Source organism: Chelonoidis abingdonii, chromosome 2 (genome assembly GCF_003597395.2).
Source record: "Chelonoidis abingdonii isolate Lonesome George chromosome 2, CheloAbing_2.0, whole genome shotgun sequence".
Lineage (NCBI taxonomy): Eukaryota > Metazoa > Chordata > Testudines > Testudinidae > Chelonoidis > Chelonoidis abingdonii.
Genome location: NC_133770.1, coordinates 80,244,789 through 80,266,034, shown reverse-complemented (window position 1 = coordinate 80,266,034; position 21,246 = coordinate 80,244,789). Strand labels below are relative to the sequence as shown.

Sequence of the window (21,246 nt, the reverse complement as noted above, 5' to 3'; positions counted from 1 at the left end):
TGGCAAGCTTTTGCATCCAGTTTGCCTTGTATGTTCTGTCTTGCAGATTAAACTGAAAGATTAGAGAGAGGATTGTCCTTGGTTTTTTTTGCTTGATGTGCCCAGTGCAACAATAGTACAGTAAATTTAAATGGCTTAGTAACTTTATGCAATGTTTGTATATGCGAGAAAAGTTATCCGAAATATGCAATAGGTGACATACCCAAATGGGTGAGTGTTGGCAGATGGTTTCCGTTCTTCAGAGAAGGGTGGGATGGACATCCTGGTATTGTATTGCAAAGAAAACAATAACACTTCTAGTTTATTTTTGTCCACGTATGAGTGGCTGCTTACAAGAGGGATCACTTTTCCTCTATGGAAGCTGCTGTGAACACTTCATAATATCTCCTCTTATGGTTAAGATACTTATTTTCTTCTGTGGGTGGCTTAGTGTGTCATACAATTTTTTTTCCTATGTTCTTTTCTAGGTGCTGCATTTCTACTGTGACACTTGTTCTGTCCCTATCTGCCGGGAATGCACCATGGGACGACATGTGGGTCATAGCTTTATCTACCTCCAAGATGCCCTCCAGGATTCCAGAACCCTCACCATTCAACTTCTAGCAGATGCTCAGCAAGGACGCCAGGCTATTCAGGTAAGTCGCTCAAGTGGTCAAGAGAATCTTCCCTTTTGTCTATCACCAGCTGTGCCTGCTGCTACAGTGTCCCCTGTGTAAAGGGCAAAAAGCCTCTCTTTTCAACATCCTCTATCTCACCCTCTCCCTTGTTGCACTAGTTGATGTCTTTTCATTATTCAGGAAGGAACTTCCTTGTCAGCAGCAAATCAAAGGAAATGCAAACACTATTCACATGCATCTTTGTTGCATCATCCTTTCATAAATAGGGACATCATGCTGTTTCCACGGGAGACTGTGCACAATTTGATATGTAATTTGTTCTGGGCTCAAAGTTCTAATCTTGTAAAGCTGTCTTGGTTTGGAAGTGACACATGCCTCATTGCTGCTATGTAACTGCCAACAACTATCTCCAGCTTTTCAGAACAGGGACTGTCTCTTAGTATGGCTCTGACCAGTGCCTAGCACAGTGGGTTCCCAAGTATGGTTGGGAGTTTTGGGCAGTGCCACGTGACAAGTGGTAAACATCAGCTACTTGGATTAGAATGATCAGAATTCCACTCTGCGGGTGAGTGGGGATCTGTTACAAATATAACCTTCTCAGAATAGGAACACAGATGAATTTAAGCAGAGTGTGGGTGAAGGCATTTCTGCATTCAAGGATCATAAAGCATTTTGTACAAAAAGTGTTACAGAATTAAATAGTGCCACTTCTATGGTGGAATGCAGCAGCTGTTCAACAGCGCACAAGTCTAAATACAGGACAAGGGTGGAAGAAAATTACCATACCCCTTCAAACTACAGGAAGACTTTTTTGGTTGACAGAAACGAATTTGACCAGATACACAGGTGAGGACCCAATTCAGCCATCCTTACTCTCCCTGAGTAGTACCTGACTCTGCAGGTAATCCTGCTGATGTCAGTAGAACTTCTTGCTAAGTTAAGTACTGGTCAGTGTGAGACACATGACAGAATCAGGCCCTAAACTACCATCTTCTCCAAAGTTGTAGTAGGTAACACATCACTTATACAGTACTGCCCAGTTTCAAAGTTCTTCAAATATTAATCTTCATAACACCCTTGTAGGCAGTTTAGCCAAACTCAAACATCTAAAAGTCATAAATCAGACCTTAAACCAGATCTTAAAAATGAGATTTAAACCATCCTCCCTAACTCCCCGAAAATTGAGTGCTTTTGATTTGCCTTCTGTTTGGTTTTAACCTTTAGAGTATATTCAGTTCATGTTTTCCTCTGGAACTCTGAAGGCTAGAGAATTTTTCTTTAAAATGAAGGTCAACACTCACATATAATCATTTGTCTTCTGTAGCTAGGACTTCAGGTACCACACCAAATATTGTGAAACTCTCAAAATCAAGAAATTCAGCAATTCATGGTAGTTGTATTTTGTTTGCCCTCATCTTACAGATGGTGATACTGAGGTTCTGAGGATAAGTTGCATTTTCAAAGATGGTCTCAGTTTGAGTGCTTAATTTTAGACGTATAGAACATGATTATCAGAGGTGCTGAAAACCTGCAATGTGTAAGTGAGACTTCAGTTGGAATTGTTGGTGCTCAGGACCCTCTGAAAATCAATGCCTGGATTCTTGCCATTGGGCATCTGAAATCCTCAAAGCACAAACTTATACGAATGCCATGAATTCGTAGCAGAGCTCGGATTATCATTTTATACTCTACTTCTGAGCCTCTTGGCCTGTGCAGTAAACCTGCTGCATTTCCTTCTGGAGATCACAGCTCTTGTCTAAGATACCAAGGGGAGAAAAGCTTAATGCTTTCACAATAAAAATACAAAAGGAGGATAACAGCTACTTAATTAGAAACATATTAAAACTCTTCAGTTTATTTTAAATATTAATGAATATAATTTAAAAGTAAGTTAAAAGTAAAAGCAGAAACTCTATCCTAAATGCAGCTGATGGCTGGGGTATAGGAAGGATCTTTGAAATCTGGGTGTGCAGAAAAGCCACATCTGGTTCAGTGCCTGAGTTTGGAGGGAACATTAGGAAATCGCCGCAGTAATACTATGAATAAATATATTCTGCATGTTCAACTCTCAGATGTTAACTCTGATCTTATACATTCCTTGTGTTATTAGGAACACAGGTTACAAATCAGAGGTTAAGTATCAGAGGGGTAGCCATGTTAGTCTGGATCTGTAAAAGCAGCAAAGAATCCTGTGGCACCTTATAGACTAACAGACATTTTGGAGCATGGCTTTCGTGGGTGAATACCCACTTCGTCAGATCAGAGGTTGTTTGTGTATCGAATTAACTCTTGATTTTTTTTTTCAACGTGGTTAGTACCTAAGATCCCTAGTCCAGCGACCCACTGCCCACTGCGTGCTAGATGCATGTACTAAATGCAAACAAAAATATCCAGTCTCAGGTCCAAGCCATAGATCTAACATCCCTCTGTTTGCTCAATCCTTCCTTAATCTCTAAAAATAAGCATGTGGACTTACCCGTCTTGCATCTAAGTGAACTAAGTACAACATGAAAAATATTAAACCAAAAAAATAAAATAAAACACAACGCCACACAAGCAAGAGCAAGAGCCAGAGTATATCAGTGAATCTTGATCATACAGTTAGAATTTTTTACAAAATTAAAAAAGGTTGATTTCTTGTATTCAATTAAAGTCATGTACAGAACCACACATGGAGATATTCTTTCAGTCCTTGTTTGGTGTAATGTGTGAGGTTTTTGTCTGAGAAACCGTCTTTGCTAATAAAACCCTATAGTGGAGCTGCGTTTGAAGTTTGGAGTGAATAAATCAGTAATTCTGATATAATGTCCTCTACCGAAGGCTTTAAATTGAGCATTCATGCGTAGATGGTATAGAGAGGGGAGGGATTCTATGTGTTGTGTGAGCAGAAAGATGGATGAGGAACTAGTTCCCTTCTTGTGCCCATAGGCTTCTTGGTGTAACTTTGAGCAAGTGCACCTTAGTTTCTCCTGTGCCTAGTTCCCCGATGTAAAATGGGCTAATGACAAACTTCCTACTTTTAGGGGTTGCATGAGGAAAACATGGTTAGATGTATGATGACTCTCAATATAGTATGGGGGCCAGATAAGTACCGTAAGCAGAGGAAATAAAGAACAAAACTGTTTATAATATGCGTAATTAAGCCTCTTGTGCAGCAAGTTTCACTTTTCCCCTTCATACTGTGGGAGCACAAGAAGTAACTCGCTACAATAAGATCTTAAAGTTGTAGGCTGTTTCTCCCTCCCCAGTTTCTGGAGGCTCATTCTTGGGGTTGTGCACGTAGTCCTCTAAAAAGACCATGAGACCAGAACAACAGAAATCATCTGGGGTTATTGAGCTCAGAGTGATGTACTAGACCCTCCATGAGCCACTCACAACTCCCTTCCAGGCCTGCTTAAGATGTCCGCTTGTTCTATGAGCCAAGAGTTGTCAGATGTCAGATCTGTTCATAGAAACCATGTAGAAATATTTAAATGTCCCCAAGTTTGGCAAAGAAGGAGAATATGGGTAGCTACAGAATCCCAGTAAGTACAGTAACGTTGATTTCTTCAAGCTGGCATGCCACAGGGTCTGTCTCAGTAATTAGATTTATTGTTTTTTACTTCCTTGATGCTTATATTGCACCATGTTGGATGACTGAGTTAGCAGACGTGCCTCTTGATTATTTTTTAAAGCAGAATTAGCCACATGGCTTACAGTGCCAACGCAAGAGTCATATCTAATTATCAAATCACACCTTTCCCTTCTAAACTTTGCCTCATTCTTTTCTCTGCTTCTTTTACTTTCTCTCACCATTCCTTTCTTATTTTTTTTACAACTTAAAACAGCTGGCGAAAACCCGTAATTTCATGGATAGAGGAACCGTTAAGTAGGTTCTGGACTGGGGATGCGCAAAAAGGTGTTGGATCGTCAAGTATCGGTAAACTGTGAAAGTTCCCCAGACCAGTAATTCCAGAGACTGGAGGAAAAAAAGGATACATAAGGTGAAATTCAATAGGGTGAGGTAAAGCCTGAAAGGTTAGCTTGACACTGCAGCACGGCGAGGAAAGCCAGTGAATGGAAAGAGAGAGTTCTTACTTCCAGACCAGTAAGGAGAATGAAGCTATGGATCAGCTCCATGGACACAGGGCAATGCTTCCCACATCTTTTAGCAAAATCCATTTGCACAGATACCAGAAGAAGCTAATCAGAACCCTTGTGAACCTAGCTTGGTTGAGTTTCTTCTCTAGACATGTGATTCACGACTGACTTAAGGGGTGATTTTGGCTTCTTTGAGACTAACCCAGTGTCTAGGTACGCACTTGCTTGATGCCCGATATATACGCTGTCCTTGGGAGCCAAAAAATCTTGCCTGTGTTCATAGGTGAAACAGCAATGTATGTTGAACTTGCTTGATCCACTGAGAGCGCAGCAGCGCCCTCCGTGGCCACCCCCCCCCCGGTACCACGTGATATCCGAATTCATGTTATATCGGGTCGCGTTATATCAGGGTAAAAGTGTATCTAAATAGCACAGGGAGGGTTGTGGACATACAGTGCTCAATCCTTGGAGAATCAGTTCATGCTCCCGTTTTAGCAATCCCACTGGTTGGCTGAAGGATTGATGTTGATAGGCTTTAAAAGGAATGTTGCCATGACATTGGAACTTAAGGATAGATAGAAGTGGTAGGTTTCTGCCATGCTGATGAACGTAGCAACTTCTTAGAAAAGAAAAGATAAACTCTGCTTAAGTGGGGATAGGAGTTAGGATATTGAGCCCCCTATGTTGAGATGTTTGGAAAGCATGCAAATAACCCCAGTTGGAAGTTTTGTAGAAAGGGAAATTTATTTAAAAACTCTCTGAGGTTTTGGAGGAAACTCAGTTAAAAATCCTGAAAAGGATGTTGTAAATGAGTTAATTCAGTCTGCCGCTCCTGCTGACCTGCATCTCAGGGTATGTCTAGACTAGGATAAAAGTGGTGTGGGTTTTAAAAAACGTGTTAGTGAATTTGTTTGTAAAACCCTATCTCAACAGGGCAAGTTGTATTTTTAATAGATATTTGAGGTGAGCATTAATCTGCCTTAGCATTGGCCTCCAATGTGTTAAATACAATTTACGCCATATACAGTGGTTTCAAAACATGTTGATTCAAATAAGTTGGATAACGAGATTTTAGGAAACACAATCCTGTTTAGCCTAGGCGATCCCTTAGTTGCCTTTGCTGTGGTGTTTGACAGTAAGTTGTTTACATCTGAAGACTGTAACAGGCCTCGGTCATTAGCAGAACACAGAGGAAGTGGTTCTGTTATCTTCCAACATCAAAGACTTCAGAGTTGGTGGTAGGCAGGGCCATTAGGGCAATGCCTTTTTGTCTTACTGAAATAAATTGAGAGGATTGCTGAGGGAATTGCCTGTTGGCAAGGTAATAAGTAGCACCCAGCTGGGGAACAGATGGGGTGGAGTCTGACCACCTAACACTTAAGAAATTGAAAGGAATCTAGAAAGACCAAAAGCAAAAAAAGATCAATCTCCCCCTTCCCCAACTCACCAGTGAGTCTGGAAGGCCACCCTAAATCTTTACAATGTTATCCTGCATTGGTAGGAATTTAATGTTTGAGAGTGTGGAACAATACACTAGTTGGTGAGGTTTGGGGGGAGAAAGGGATTTTTATTTATTATTTTAAAGCTGGAATTGATGTCTTAGGTCAGCAGACATAAATTTTAAATCTGAAAACTCTAAAATGCTGCTGCCAATCCCCTGATGGAATAAAATGAGACTGATTTATCAGGACAATATTGTCAAATACAGTTGCTAACTTTTTCAGTTTGTTATAACATACCCGTAATTATAATTTGATAGAGAATTGTCTGCACTGCCACTGCTGCTGCTGAACTGATTTGAGTGCTAACGCAGGCAAGACGACAACATTTGCTTACCAGCACTGTTCCCTAGACCTACTCTGAACTGTGTAAAATGGCAAAGGGGTGAAAATGCTGGTGCCCTGTCGCACCTAGTGCTCTCACCAGTGAAGCTGCATAGTTAAATATCCAAAAAAAGGTCCAGTATCCTCAAGGCCTGCTGGGTGTATCTTTTTTCACCACTGCTTTTACACTTCTCTTTTGCAAGGTCCTGCCTTGTGCAGGCTCTGCACTAGTACTAAGCTAGTCACTGTGTAAGAAACAGGCTTTTATTTCTAAGTTTTAAGATGCTAGGGGCTTGGGTGTGCTGTAAAAGGACACTGCAAACAATAGCGATAAACTTTTATTATAGGTCAGCCTGTATCTGGTCCAAAATATAACTTTTTGGCAAACTGGAGCTCCTTTTAAAGCCTAGGACAAATAGAAACATGTCAACGATTTACAAATAAATCCACTTGAACAACTTATTTTTTAACTACCATCCTCATGCACTGAGAACCTGAAACTGACACTGATTTTGCCAGTGAAACTGGTTTGATTTTTTTTATTGCTCAAGCTGAAAGAAATGTAAAACTGTAAACTTCATAAATAGTGTCAGGTCAAACAGATTTATTCAAATCACTCTTAGATTTAAGATTTTACTTATAAAAATGGTACACCTCTATCCTGATATAGTGAGACCCAATAATTTGGATATAACACGGTAAAGCAGGGCTCCGGGGGGGTGGGGGTAGGGAGTTTGCGCACTCTGATGGACCACAGCAAGTTCGATATAACGCTGTTTCACCTGTAACACGGTAAGATTGTTTTGGCTCCCGAGGACAGCATATTGAGGTAGAGGTGTAGAAATGTTTGTTTACCACATTAGGCTGATTGAATCCCTTCAAGTATTTAATGCTCCTTGTCCTGCTGTGTTTGCTAAATTCCTTGAATTAAAATTTTCGGGTGGGAGGAGCATCAGGAAAAATGAATGTTGCTAATGCTGCTGGCATGTCTGCAAATTGCTCGTGTCTAAAAGTTTTTTGGGAAAAGCTTATGTGAAAAATACCAACTAAAGTTGCGTCTGCTTTTTGCTCTAAAAATGGAGCTTTGTTCCTATTTCTAGTCTGCCAGTTTTCTTGCCTTTTTAGCCTTATTTCCATCAAAACTGCTCCCTGTTTTTGTTTTAGTCCCCTTTCCTTCAGCTCCCCTTCCAACTCAAAACAGTCCCCCCCCCCCCCCGAACCCATCCCGTCAGCATCCATTCCCCACCCCCCCCCCAATCTGGCTGGTCTCTGGTCACCAGCACTTTAATGTTGCTAGTGAAGACGTGTCCTAAGATGCTGACAGTATAGGGGAGCCACCATCTTAGTTGACGCCAGGTTGGCTTCACTTGTGTTGGGAACAATGGGAAGCAGTAGGCATCTTTGAAAGAGAGCACCTTTTGCAATGGTCCGCATTGGCTTCAGTCCCTCTGACCCCAGTATGAGATGGCAGCCATTTTGGAGAGGGCAGTTCTTAATATAATTATCTGTAGGATACCTTTAACTGTCAATAGAAGCTGAAGAATACACTTTCCATTATGAAGGATTACAAAAAAATGTTCATTAATCCTAAAACTTCTCAAACTACTTGTTGCACCAAATGCAGTGTATGCAGTGGAGTGGGTAGAAGGAAAAACTGTGGTGAGGTGGGTATGTGCATAAGGGGAAAGGGAAACTGGCTGCTTTCCACTGCTCCAGAGTGGGATAAAGCAACCATGTGGCACTGGTGAAATTAGCCCTTAAAGCTAAAGTAAAAAAGGCTTAAAGATGATGATGCAGATCTCCAAACCATTAGAAACACAACATGTAACATTCTCTGGCATTCTTCTTTAGGGTTCATTTCTGAACATTTAAATAATCTTTTACAAAAGGAAACTTCCCAGACAATACTTGCTTAAATTGGACCCAAGGTGGAGGGTACATATCTATAGTTCACAGAATAAACACATTACAGGGGATGTTGTTGTAATCATCACTAAAACAAGCATTACTAATTCAGGAAATTGAGAGTTAGGATCCCGGTGTAAATTTAAAATAAATGTAAACATATTAAAATTTGGAAATGCTGTAGTAAAGACACTTAGAAAACTTAACTCCATCTGTTGTGACCACATGAGTCAAAATTGAAAAATCAAATATGTTTTGTAGAAACCATTGGTTTTGAATTTAATCCAGACCAGCTAATACCATAATATACTAATTATAATTCTACATTTGTTTTGCATGGTGTCATTATAGGCTAGAATTAAAGTTACTTGCAAATGCATAGTTAAGACACCTATACCTTAACATGTTTGGATGCCTTCTAAGTTTCCTGGTCTGGTAATGCTTTTTGTGGTGATAGTTATGACAACCCTGTAAGGATTTTACTCTTGAGTTCCTGATACATACTTTCAATCTTAACTCTATTTTAATGTATTTTCTATATTCACAGATAACATCTACATTAGCCAGATCCTTGACTTACGTAAATTGGTATAGCTACATTAATTTCAGTGGAGCTATGCAGATTTACAAGAGCTGAACATCTGGCTCGTGAGTGTCACATGGTTCAAAAGGGACTGGAGCAAGTCCTTGTCTTTGAAAGATCTAAATTGTTTTCATGTCGCTTGTCAGTGGGATTATCAGGTAATCCTTTTATGTAGATTTTAAATAGCATATCTCTGTCAAATCTTGGAACAATAGGGAAAAAATGGTTCTAACAAGTCAGTCATTTTTATGCTATTGGTATAGATTAAATCAGTCTGATGGGAAATAATCAAGATGGAACTGTTTCTAGAAATTTATGCCAGCATTTGGCCCAGTTTCTAGCTTCTCGTATATTGATAGGAGAGAAGTAAAAACTTGATGCAACATAATGTTATAGCATTTTATAATTTTATAATGATTGGATATTGTTTTCTTCATATATTCATCTTGCCTCCTAAAGAGTGGAAGACAGATGTACTCTGAGCTACGTTTGAATAGTCCTCATTGTACACAACACACAGTTCATAAGCAGATCTCTAATGTTCCTTTTGTCTTTAAAGAAACGCACCTCTTTTACTGTGAGTGTCAATCAGTTTCTAGTTCTTCCAGCATCCAGCTGTGGTACCCATGCCTTTATATTGCAATGAATGTAACTGATACCGTTTAATATCGAGATATCTCTGAAGTCCTAGTCCCATGGTCTCTGGAGTGTCACAGTACTAGCCTGTCTCATATTAAATTGCAGAATGCACTTCCTCAGTGTATGTAGTCCAGCCAGAAGATGCACTTCTCTGCTAGAGCCTGAAGTGTCCTTGAATGCCTCTGATACCAGTTTACTGGTCCCCGTTTTTGTGGCAGCTCCACTGAGCTCCACTCTGGCTGTGGAGTATAGGAACTGGTTGAGCAGGTCTGGATCTGTTGTCTCACCTTGGAATGGAATGGTTGATTCAAGCATTACACATTGGGCTCCTGAGCCCAGATCCTGCCTCTCACAATGTTTATATATGCTGGGGTGTTTGTATAGCACAAGTGCTTTGAAAATGTAAAGTGTTGTCTGTGTAAGTACTAAGTAATTATGGCTATAAACTGAAAAATGACACATCCTCTTAAAAACTCCCAGGTACTTGGAGAACAAAGACTATCCAAATAGAAGCTATTGCAGTGTATATATCAGGAGTAGGCAACCTATAGCACCAGTGCCGAAGGCGGCACGCAAGCTGATTTTTTTCAGTGGCACTCACACTGCCTGGGTCCTGGCCATCGGTCTGGGGGGCTCTGCATTTTAATTTAATTTTAAATGAAGCTTCTTAAACGTTTTAAAACCCTTATTTACTTTACATACAACAAAAGTTTAGTGTTATATTATAGACTTATAGAAAGACCTTCTAAAAACATTAAAATGTATTACTAGCACACAAAACCTTAAATCAGAGTGAATAAATGAAGACTTGGCACACCACTTCTGAAAGGTTGCCGATCCCTGGTATATATAATATGTGCTTTGAAATCTGAAAGTATGAATAATACAATATGCCCGACATTTCCTCTGATACTAGAGTTCTGTACATTTTGCACAGTTGCTACTATACAAGTAGGTTTGTGGCAGAGAGCTGGCAGTATTGAAAGGTTGCTGGCAGCAATGGCTCAGTGATTGGCAGTGTTTCAGTGCTACAGCCATCCTTCATTGAGACTATTCTCATTTCCACAATCATCTGGGGTTTTGGAGTGACTGCTTTTTACACCCACATACGTTTTATTTGTATGTGGTGTATTTTAAGGTTTAGGCTATGAAAACAGAAATAAAAAGACAACAAAATCTGAGGCAGGTCAAATCGTGAAAGACCAGTCTTTGTCTTTTTGAGCACTACATTTTCATCATCTAGGTAGATCACTCCAAAATAACTAGAAATGATGAATAAATAGTACAACTCAGTAAACCACATTTTGGGACTCTCTGTAGGAGGCGATGTGTTCTATGGATCAATATTCAACCAAAAATGGAGCGTATTGTTTTGTGGCCTTAACAGTAGAGTATTCCTGAGGTACTTATTGAAAACCAGCTGAGAAAGAAACTAATACCTGAAACGAAGACAGATTTACAAATGGAGCTTTGTGGCTGCCTGAACTGTGATTTCTAGAGAAGATGGAAGTGTCAAAACAGTGGGTGGCAGAATTTTGAAGTCTATGGAGAGCTAGGAGAGTTTTATTCAGATAGAGTTAAAAAGATTTCTACTTGAACTGGATAACTAGACTACAAAATTAGCCTTGATTGTGTGGAGGATTCATTTTGTCTTGGATTTGTTCCTTGACTATCTTGAGGAAAGTAACCTGTTAGAGGAAAATACAAAGATCCACATTTATCTTAATTATACACCGTGTTTAAAAACAACAACAACAAAAAAACCCACTAGGCTCCTAGCAGTATTAAAGTGACAGTTTTTAAAATGAGATTACCTCTTGCTGTAGCTGGTGAAGCTCCAGTTTAATTTCAGAAACACTCACCTTTTCACTGCAGCAGAGAAAGCTGATAAATATTTAGATTACTTGGCCAGTCGCCGGTGAGGTAGAAGATGAGCAATTCATTTTTCACACCTCAAACTAGGACTGAATGAATCTAGGTCTGCCTCCATAGCTTCACAGGAGAGTTGTGTGCCTTCTGCTGAGCACTTGCTTTCAGATCCTCTTTAGTTTTATTGTTTGTTTGTTTGTTTGTTTGTTTAAATGCAAAACTGGAATCATCATCTTCTAAACTATTCAGTTGGCCAACACAGTTGGTTCTTAGAACAAATGAGCTAGTTCTTAGTTCTCAGAGGCCACTTGGAAGGCTGTCTAAAGCAGACTCCGAAGAGGAAGTAGAACTTGCTTCTCATCTAACCCACATATTCCAGCCCTTTCATTGAAGGGGAGCTCTGTCTTGTTTCTGTGGGAGAGCTCACAGACAAGCAGACTGTGATTACAGGAATAAAAATAGGCTGCTCTCAGCTCCATGCATCTTTCTTAGAATCCTCCTCATCGCTCCATTCTCTCTGAGGCTGCAGTTCCTTGACCTAATCTGCTGAGCCACAGAATCTCCGCTGTTCCTAAAACACAGACTATTTGTTAATTTGGTCTAAGTTATCCAGGCTTTGAGAGACTGAATTTAGATGCCTAGAACTTCAATATCCCTTTTTTTCTTTTTTTTCTTTTTTTTTTCCTGTTTCCTTTTTAAAGTAACTTCCTCTCTGCTCTTATCAAGGAGATCTTTTACCAGTCAGGAATATTGCTCCCCTTGTCTTAAATTTAGATGTTACCCACATTTATAATCAGATTATAGAATTCTAATATGACAGTCTTTTGCTGAAAGTGATGTTCTTAAAAGTTCATAACCCAAGTCAGATTTGATCCAGATGTCATAAGATTCTATAAACAACTTCCCTACCAGCCCATCCAGTGACTGTTACCCCAAGACTCTATACCTAGTTTGAAGCCCTTACTAGATAGACAGCTACTTACAACACTTTTTCTCTATTCTGTTTCTCAGGATTGCATTTCTGAGGATTATTAGCCTCAGCTGTCAAAACACGAGGCCCTACATACAACCCTGGTGTATTGCACTTTCCATGCTTCTGAAAATGGTGTTTAGAAAGAAGTTCACTCTTATTGTGAAATTGAACGGTCCTTCACGGATGGAAGGAAATTGCCTTGCCTGCTTTCTGACTATCTTTGTGTCCCTAAGGAAAAGTAATGATATCTAGATGTTCACATGGCCTTCAATCTGTACATATTTAGAAAAATAAACTCTTAATCTATCACACAGTGATTACATTTTTTTAAATGAAAGTGAGTGAAATCTTTGATTGTGAAGTTTCTATAGTGATGTATAGTGGAGGTCGGTAGGGCCACAAGTGCCAACTCTGACCGTATCTATGCAAAAACTTGGAGTAATCATAAAATACCAAAACTATAGTACAGGGTAACAGAAGGCAGATTCTTTTGATTAGGATAAACGAGGCACATTGTAGTTTCAGTTGGGTAAACTTAGAGCCATGATTGTCAGAAATTAATACATCTTCATTATTGCCTTATTGATTTGTTGTCTAAAAGCACTTACCATGTTAAAAGAACTTCCAATCTTGGGGGAAATATATGGGTTTTGCTTGTTAGTGTAAAATATAAGTGAAGAGGCACAAAATAAGTTTCTGAAAACTACTGTGGAACTGATATCTCCATGATTAGGTCCCTGCCAAAAGTTTGACCAAAAAATTGTCGTTTTGCTTTATGCAAGAATGAGAAAAAATGGTGGTGGTGAGTGGCAGAGTTAGGGAGAAAAGGGGAATAGTCATTTTAATCACACAGCTGAGAGTAGTGAACTTTTACTATTGTGATCTTTAGGTACATACAGGAATAGGCTTGGAGGAAAATAATAAACTGGAAGAACACTTCTGAGCATGCTCAGTGGGCATTAACTTTCTTAAAGCAAAGCCTAAGCTAGCCCTAGCCCTGTGACAGAACAATGCATGTTTCCCTGTGTAGTTCAGGGAACCCAGAGGCTTTCTGACATATGCCAGGATTTTTCTCTGTATGAAAGATTGTACAGTACTTTTACTCTGACCCAAAGCAAAAATTCCCCTATCTGCAACAGGGACAAATCGTTAGCGTCGGAGGATCTGATCATATTTTTTTTGCTTTATTTTGCAAATGCTAAGCTTTCATTTAGATTTTTTTTCTCCATTGCAAACCTCCAGCTATCACAGGGCAGAGATTTTGCTGTCTAGTAATCCAGCCTTGCAGAAAACTATCTCCAGCCAAATAATAGAAGCCCCAAGGTTCAGAACGTCCCAGCCCTACCACCACCACTATAGTAGTTCTCTTTTAAGGAGCCTGGATTTTAAAAATGCAGACTTGTAGTTCATGAACTTCTGGGTCTACTTCAGGCTTTGCCACCGCCCTTACCTATGTCACTTTAGATCGGGGTCCCCAACGCGGTGACCGCAGGGGCATCTAAATGTGCCTGCATCCTGGCCGGTGATGGAGCATCTGCCAAAATGCCGCCGAATTTCTGCGGCATTTCGGCGGCGCTGCCTCTCGATGACGCCGCTTGCTGCCGACAAGTGACGTCATCAAGAGGTGTCTCTGCTGAAATGCTGCAGAAATTCGGCGGCATTTTGGCGGATGCTCCACCGCCGCCACGGTCCTTCATCTGGCGTCCGCCAGACGAAAAGGTTGGGGACCACTGCTTTAGATGGCACAGCTTTATGGCTCCTGACTTTCCTATTGTAGATGCAGCCTCTCGGTCTGACTTCAAGCATATCTTTTAGCTACTGTGATTCACTACCTAGCTGTAAAATTGGTACTTAACTTCCTTGGGATGGGGTTGGGTGATATCTCTGTGAGTTAATTATGTGAGGCTTAATTTTTAATTTTATATAGTCAAATTAACTTGTCTGGGGATTTTGTTTTGTTTTTCTGGTACTACAGATGCCCTCAAGTTGCCCTGCCAATTTTTATTTTCGTATGTTTAAAGATACAAACCCTCTTGGTGTGTGAACAACAAATAGGGAGAAACAATTGACCTGCTATATTGGGGAGACATTGAAATGGACTTTACACAAAGTGCTGTCAAATGCACAGATAAAACACATTTTTTCTAAATTTTCAGTTATAGTAATTTTTAGGTGTCACTTGTCTGAATTTTTTTTCTATCTCCTGTGGGCTCCAAGTGTGCCTTCTAAGTTGACTCTCCTTTTTAATGTTTGCACAACACTTCCCTGACTGCACTGTATAAATGCTGATAGTTTCAGTTTATTAAATATAAAACAGGGAAGTTGACTACACTTGTGCCGAGAGGACTTGAAGTTTCAGTCTCTCTCTAAGATTTGCTCATGTCTCTCCAGTTTTAAAGTGTCAATAGACTTTATTTTATTTTCATGTACCACCACTCCTTTCTCCAAGTTATATATAACAAGTATTGCTGTCTACATACAATTGACTTGCATAGAAATGACGTACATTAGTACAGTGGTCCCCAAACTTCTGAGGGTCACAGCCCCCTTTACCCCTGTCCGTGCTCCCACCCTGTCCAGGGCCAGGAGAAGGGCTGCGGCTCAGGGTGGTGGTGGTGGAAACACGGACAAGGGTAAGGGGGCTGAGGCTGGGGTTGGATCTGGGGCTGTGGCCAGGTGCCGAGGTTGGGGGTGGGAGCGGAGCCAGAGCTGGGCTGCAGTGGGGGCCAGCAGTCTGGCCTGCGACAAGGTGCAGCTCTGCTCCCAGCCTTGCTCCTAGCCTCTGCTCCGGGCTGGGAGTAGGGCCGGGAGCCAGGGACAGCTAGGAGCAGGACCAGAGCAGAAGGGCAGGAGGAGGGCTGGGTGGTGCTCCCTCCCTATCCCTGTGGGGGCTGGCCCCGGGCCCACTGCACCCCTTCCCCCTGTACATTCCTTCATGCCCCCCATGGGGGTGTGCTGCACACTTCGGGGACCTCTGCATTAGTGGAAAACAGAAGTCTTACTAGAAGACTAGACTTGTATCCTGTAGCAAATGTATTGTTAGTCTAAAATACTTGGGGATAAGAAGGTCACTTTGGATTCTCAACACACGTGTCTAAAGAATGTAGGTTTGATGTCGGATTTAATCAACATTGTACATATTGGACCAAATTGTACATTAACTTGAATCCTGTACAACTCCACTGGTATCAGTGGGGTTTGCACAGGCTATGTTGGGGAATAATTTGGTCCTATGTAGTGAACTTCGTATAAATTCCAGCATCTAATCTGTGAAACTGACATGCACTCAGGAAAACTACATGAAAACAACTGCCTTGAACTTTGTCCTACAGCAACATTATGAGAGCACATTGACCTGTTTCTGTTCTAGTGCTGGAGGCATTGGGTTAAATGTAAGAGCCATCACCTAATGCAACTTAAATTGGTTTGACTAAGCAATATGTGTGTTCTGTCTGTTCTCCAGCTGAGTATTGAACAGGCCCAAGCTGTGGCAGAGCAGGTTGAGATGAAAGCAAAGGTGGTGCAGTCTGAAGTCAAAGCTATGACATCTCGACATAAGAAGGTCCTGGAAGAACGGGAGTGTGAGCTGCTGTGGAAGGTAAAAGGCTTTTTATATAAGTATATTTATCTGTTCTAGTTACTAACAATTAACCTTTAAGATGGAAATCTGACCTGTCTTTAAATTAGAATAGGGCCATGTTATGATGAGTTGTATTTTGAGTGGTATTTACAACACAGGTAGTCCCATTTTAAAATTGAGTTGAGGATTAAGTTATTTTCACCACCATTTCACTACCATGAATGAAGATGGTAGAATCTGGCTCATAATAAATTAGATAAATAATTTAGATTCGAAATGTGTACTCTTAAGAACAAAAATTTACTGTCACAGTGGAATAAATGGGAAATGCAGTAGCCCTGATTATTGCTGGATCCGCAAACAGAGCTGGCCAAAACACAGGATTTCTGGTTCACAATGAAATTTTGAAATTTGGTTTCTGTCAGACTTCTGCATGGCCCTGCAGCAACACTGCACAGCTCTGGGAACAGGAGTTGTTCAGTTATTAAACAGAGGAATTCTGACGACTTCTTTCAAGTGATGGTCCCTATTATATTCCACTGAGAATTTACGCATGTGCACCATGCATCTGCAGCTGGAGATTTTGAAATTAATAGTGTCCATTGATCCGCGCTGAGCCCTTGTCTTGCCTCGTGGTTTCATCCAAGGTGATAAACCGACTGCATTTCCAGTTCCTTCTCGCTGCTGCATTGTCTGGGTTGGATCTATTAGTGTCCTCTTTTATGTGTGATGTACTTAAAAAATATACAGTTGTACATAGCTAATTTGAGGGGTTTATTGTTTTAATAGTCGTGTTACAGTTTTAGGAGTAGAATTGGGTTTTTTGAGGGGGAGTTTTGCTCAGCATGAGTCATTTCTCTCTCCTCTCTCTCTTTCCCTGTCCCTGCCCCCCCAGTGCAGGTACGGGATTATGTGGAAACCTCAGGCTTTAAAATATGCACCTCCTGCCTGTGCTCCTTCTCAATTCAAGCCTCCAGGGTGGTTACAGACAATTTAGTGGAGGACTGTAAATGACACAGTGATAAAATTAAAAGATTTTGCTCAACTAACTATTTTATATGAAATAAACAGGCTTCACTATGTAACCATTCGCTGCTTTTATACTCCCGTTCTAAGGTGAAACCATCCATCCAGAGGTGATCAGTCCCTGAATGACAAGAATGGGTATAAACCTTTCTCTGCTGGATGGGTGTGCCTATCTAAAATCAGTGTAGTATTCTTTTTATAATCAATTATTACAACAGCTTAATTAGCATTACAGCCACCTTTTTTTTACCATAATTAAATATTTTCTATTTTCTCATCAGCTATTTAACATTAAACACATTAATTAGCATCTGAATAAATACATATCAATAACTATCAATGTAACATTTCCAAAATCTTAGCATTTTATCTAAAATACTCGTAAAAAAACAGGACCAAAACATGTTTACAACATGACCTGGGGTTATTTCCTAATTTATCTCCAACTTGCTTCTGAGCTGTCTCACTTATTTCACTCGGCATTACTCCTCACTGTTGTCAAGCCCCAAACTTAGGCCCAACAACATGTTCTTCACTTACATTTTAGCACATTTCTATTTCAGAAAAACAAACATCACTTCAATAGGCTACACGTCTCTAAATTTTGAAAGTTGCTATTGTGACATAAACTGAGATTTTGGTTTTCCTCATTTTAAAAAACTAAAAAAAAAAAAAAGGCAGAGAATATCTTTTTACCACTTCCCAGCACTCCTTTGTACAGGTGTGATTCCACATGTTCACAGACAGACACCAGATTTATTTTCAGACTTCATTTTAAAATAGCTTGCGTTTTTGAAATGTATCTGTAAAAGAGAAAATGACCAACTGCTGACAGCTTTGTCAAAGTTTTTTCTTTTAACTCAGTACATCCAGAAAAAAAAATGCAAGTAGCATTTTAGGCCTAACTTTTCAGAGGTGATTAGTGACTTTCTAGTCACTTTTGAATATTAGGCCTTAGGGAACTGTTCTAAAGAAGGGATGAACATCTTTTTAAAATGTCCATGTTGAAAACACACTTGGCAGAAACTGCATGCCTTGTAAGTTTAATAACACATGTCCACACTTCCATTGCAGAACTTCTTCCTTCATCTGTTAAACAGTCAAGCAAACATATAACTGCAGTCTTCAAACATGATGCACATTGACCAGAGGGGGACACTAGCTGAAATTTCTGAATGTTTGCTTGGCTGCATAACTGATGGTGGAGGTACATTCTGTAACAATGAAGTGATTACACATTTCATTAACTTTCCAAGGCATGTGTTTTTGCCATTAACATCTTGAATGGATTTCTAAAGTACTGGAGAAAACCACCCCACCCCACACCCCGACAAACTGGAAAAAAAAAATTGTCACTGTGCCTATAAATCCTCTTATGCTAGACACTTAGTGCTCCCTGTGATTGGACGATGGGACAATTGCAAAGCAAGGAGACTATTTTTAGTTAATAATGACCTTTCTTTTAAATAGCAAACTAATGCAGCAAAACTTCATAGCAAAAGTGTGTGTTGCTTTTAAGTAAGGCTATATTTGTTGGAGGAGGGACCAGTGATTCTCAGCAGGTTCATTTTGCAATAAGCATCCACATTTCCCCTAATTATTTTCCTCACATGGACCTCATCTTCACAGAGAGTTTGTCCTGTAGATCACTTCCCCTTTCATTCATGATCTCCTAGCATTCCTGTGACAACTACACTACAATTTTATGTAGGAATTAGGAAAGCAATACTAGAAAAATATTTCTGAACTGCTAGCTATCTTTTAATATAAATGTAATGGGTTTGTTTTGTTCGTTTTTAAGGTGGAAAAGATTCGTCAAGTCAAAGCCAAGTCCCTTTACCTGCAAGTTGAAAAGTTGCGTCAGAATCTAAATAAACTGGACAACACTATTAGTGCAGTTCAGCAGGTCCTAGAGGAGGGTCGTAGCATGGATATTCTCCTAGCTCGGGATCGCATGCTGGCTCAAGTGCAGGAGCTGAAGAATGTGAGAGGTCTTCTACAGCCGCAGGAGGATGACAGAGTCATGTTCACTCCTCCTGACCAGGCTCTGTATATGGCCGTTAAATCAATGGGGTTTGTCAGCAGTGGGGCTTTTGCTCCTCTGACCAAAGCCACTGGGGAAGGTCTCAAACGTGCACTACAGGGCAAAGTGGCCTCCTTCACAGTGATAGGCTACGACCATGATGGTGAACCACGCCTTTCGGGGGGCGATATGATCTCTTCAGTGGTGATGGGCCCTGATGGAAACCTATTTGGTGCAGATGTCAATGATCAGCAGAATGGAACCTACCTGGTCAGTTACAGACCACAGCTGGAGGGAGAGCATCTAGTCTCTGTCATGATGTGCAACCAGCACATAGAGAACAGTCCGTTCAAGGTCATGGTAAAATCTGGGCGCAGTTACATTGGCATTGGACTACCAGGGCTTTCATTTGGCAGCGAGGGAGACAACGATGGCAAGCTGTGTCGCCCCTGGGGAGTTTGCGTAGACAAAGAAGGATACATCATGGTTGCTGATCGCAGTAATAACCGTATTCAGGTGTTTAAGCCCTGTGGCACCTTTCACCACAAATTTGGCACTTTGGGTTCCAGGCCTGGTCAGTTCGATCGCCCTGCTGGTGTTGCCTGTGATATCTCGCGTAGGATTGTCGTGGCTGACAAGGATAATCATCGCATCCAGATCTTTACATTTGATGGGCAGTTCATTCTGAAATTCGGGGAAAAGGGAACCAAGAATGGGCAATTCAATTACCCATGGGATGTGGCAGTCAACACTGAGGGCAAAATCCTGGTCTCTGACACGAGGAACCATCGGATTCAACTGTTTGGACCTGATGGTGTGTTTCTGAATAAATATGGCTTTGAAGGGGCACTCTGGAAGCACTTTGATTCTCCAAGAGGTGTAACTTTCAATCATGAAGGTCATCTGGTAGTGACAGATTTCAACAACCATCGCCTCCTGGTCATCCATCCAGATTGCCAGTCAGCACGCTTCCTTGGGTCAGAAGGCACCAGCAACGGCCAGTTCCTGCGCCCACAAGGCGTGGCTGTGGATCAAGAGGGTCGCATCATTGTGGCTGATTCTAGGAACCACCGAGTGCAGATATTTGAGTCAAATGGTAGTTTTTTATGCAAATTTGGCACTCAGGGAAGTGGCTTTGGTCAGATGGACCGACCTTCAGGTATAGCTGTCACCCCTGATGGCATGATTGTTGTGGTTGACTTCGGAAACAATCGAATTCTCGTCTTCTAATCTGTGTTATCTGAATTAGGAAGAAACTGTCTCAGGGAAATTCTTTTTAAGAGAACGAAAAAATACAACGTTAATTCAAACCTACCTCATCTTTAATTTTTTACAGATGAATGTACTTATCTTTTCTGCAGGGAGTGATCCTGTAAAGTTAAATTCTATCTACCTCATTATCTTTGTGTTCTCCTCCTCCCCCCCGCCCTCCCCCAGCAGTAAGTTTTACCTCTTCCCCACATGGGGCATCATGCACAAACATGTGTTGCTGTGCACATTAGGTGGTTGCATGATGAATTCTGTAGACAAAGCCAAAAAGGCGCGCTCTAATTTTTTTTAATGGGGGGGGGGGTGGAATCAGTAGCATTAGATATTTGTAGAGGATTTGTGTTCTTGATCATACTGTGGTTTCGTGGGGGGGAGGGTTGTTAGGTTTTTTGTTTTTTTTTAAATGCTGCTGCAGCAGAGAACTTTTTCCTGTTCTCCTTTTTATACCTCAGTGTGTTTGATTTATCGTTCAACATAGTGTCTTGTTCCCAGAAGACTTTGATCTTTTTGTGGAAGTGGGTGGGGTTCACTAGTCAGGAAAAGCAAGTTTGCTTTTTTGCATATGTGTTTTGAAAAATGCAGTAATCCTACAGCACAAAGTGAAACCCCTGTGAAAATGCACAAATTGCTTGTGGGGTTGTGGGAGGGAATCATTTTTGGTGACTTAGTGTAGTTGTCATAAAAAGTTTAATGAAAAAAGCAGGACTTTCTGTAATGTGTTCTCTGTTCTATAATTTCTTGATAGCCTTTTGTCTGATTATTAGTCTCATTTTAAAATAAGGTTCCATTCTTCCTTCTGTCATATGTATGTCACTGTTATGTGTATCGATGCCTGTTAACAAGGAGCATCAAAACATGG

At 40.7% G+C, this 21,246-nt stretch overlaps 1 protein-coding gene across 1 annotated transcript in view; it reads left to right on the top strand.

Moving 5' to 3' along the window:
- The window catches only part of TRIM71 (tripartite motif containing 71), an 83,323-nt gene extending 62,336 nt beyond the window's left edge, over positions 1-20,987 (top strand). Inside the window, 3 exon segments of the mRNA XM_032784137.2 lie at positions 468-635; positions 15,953-16,087; positions 18,897-20,987. Of these exon segments, the coding sequence (XP_032640028.1) occupies positions 468-635; positions 15,953-16,087; positions 18,897-20,348 (1,755 nt within the window). The 3' untranslated portion in view covers positions 20,349-20,987.
- Positions 20,988-21,246: the final 259 nt, after the last annotated feature.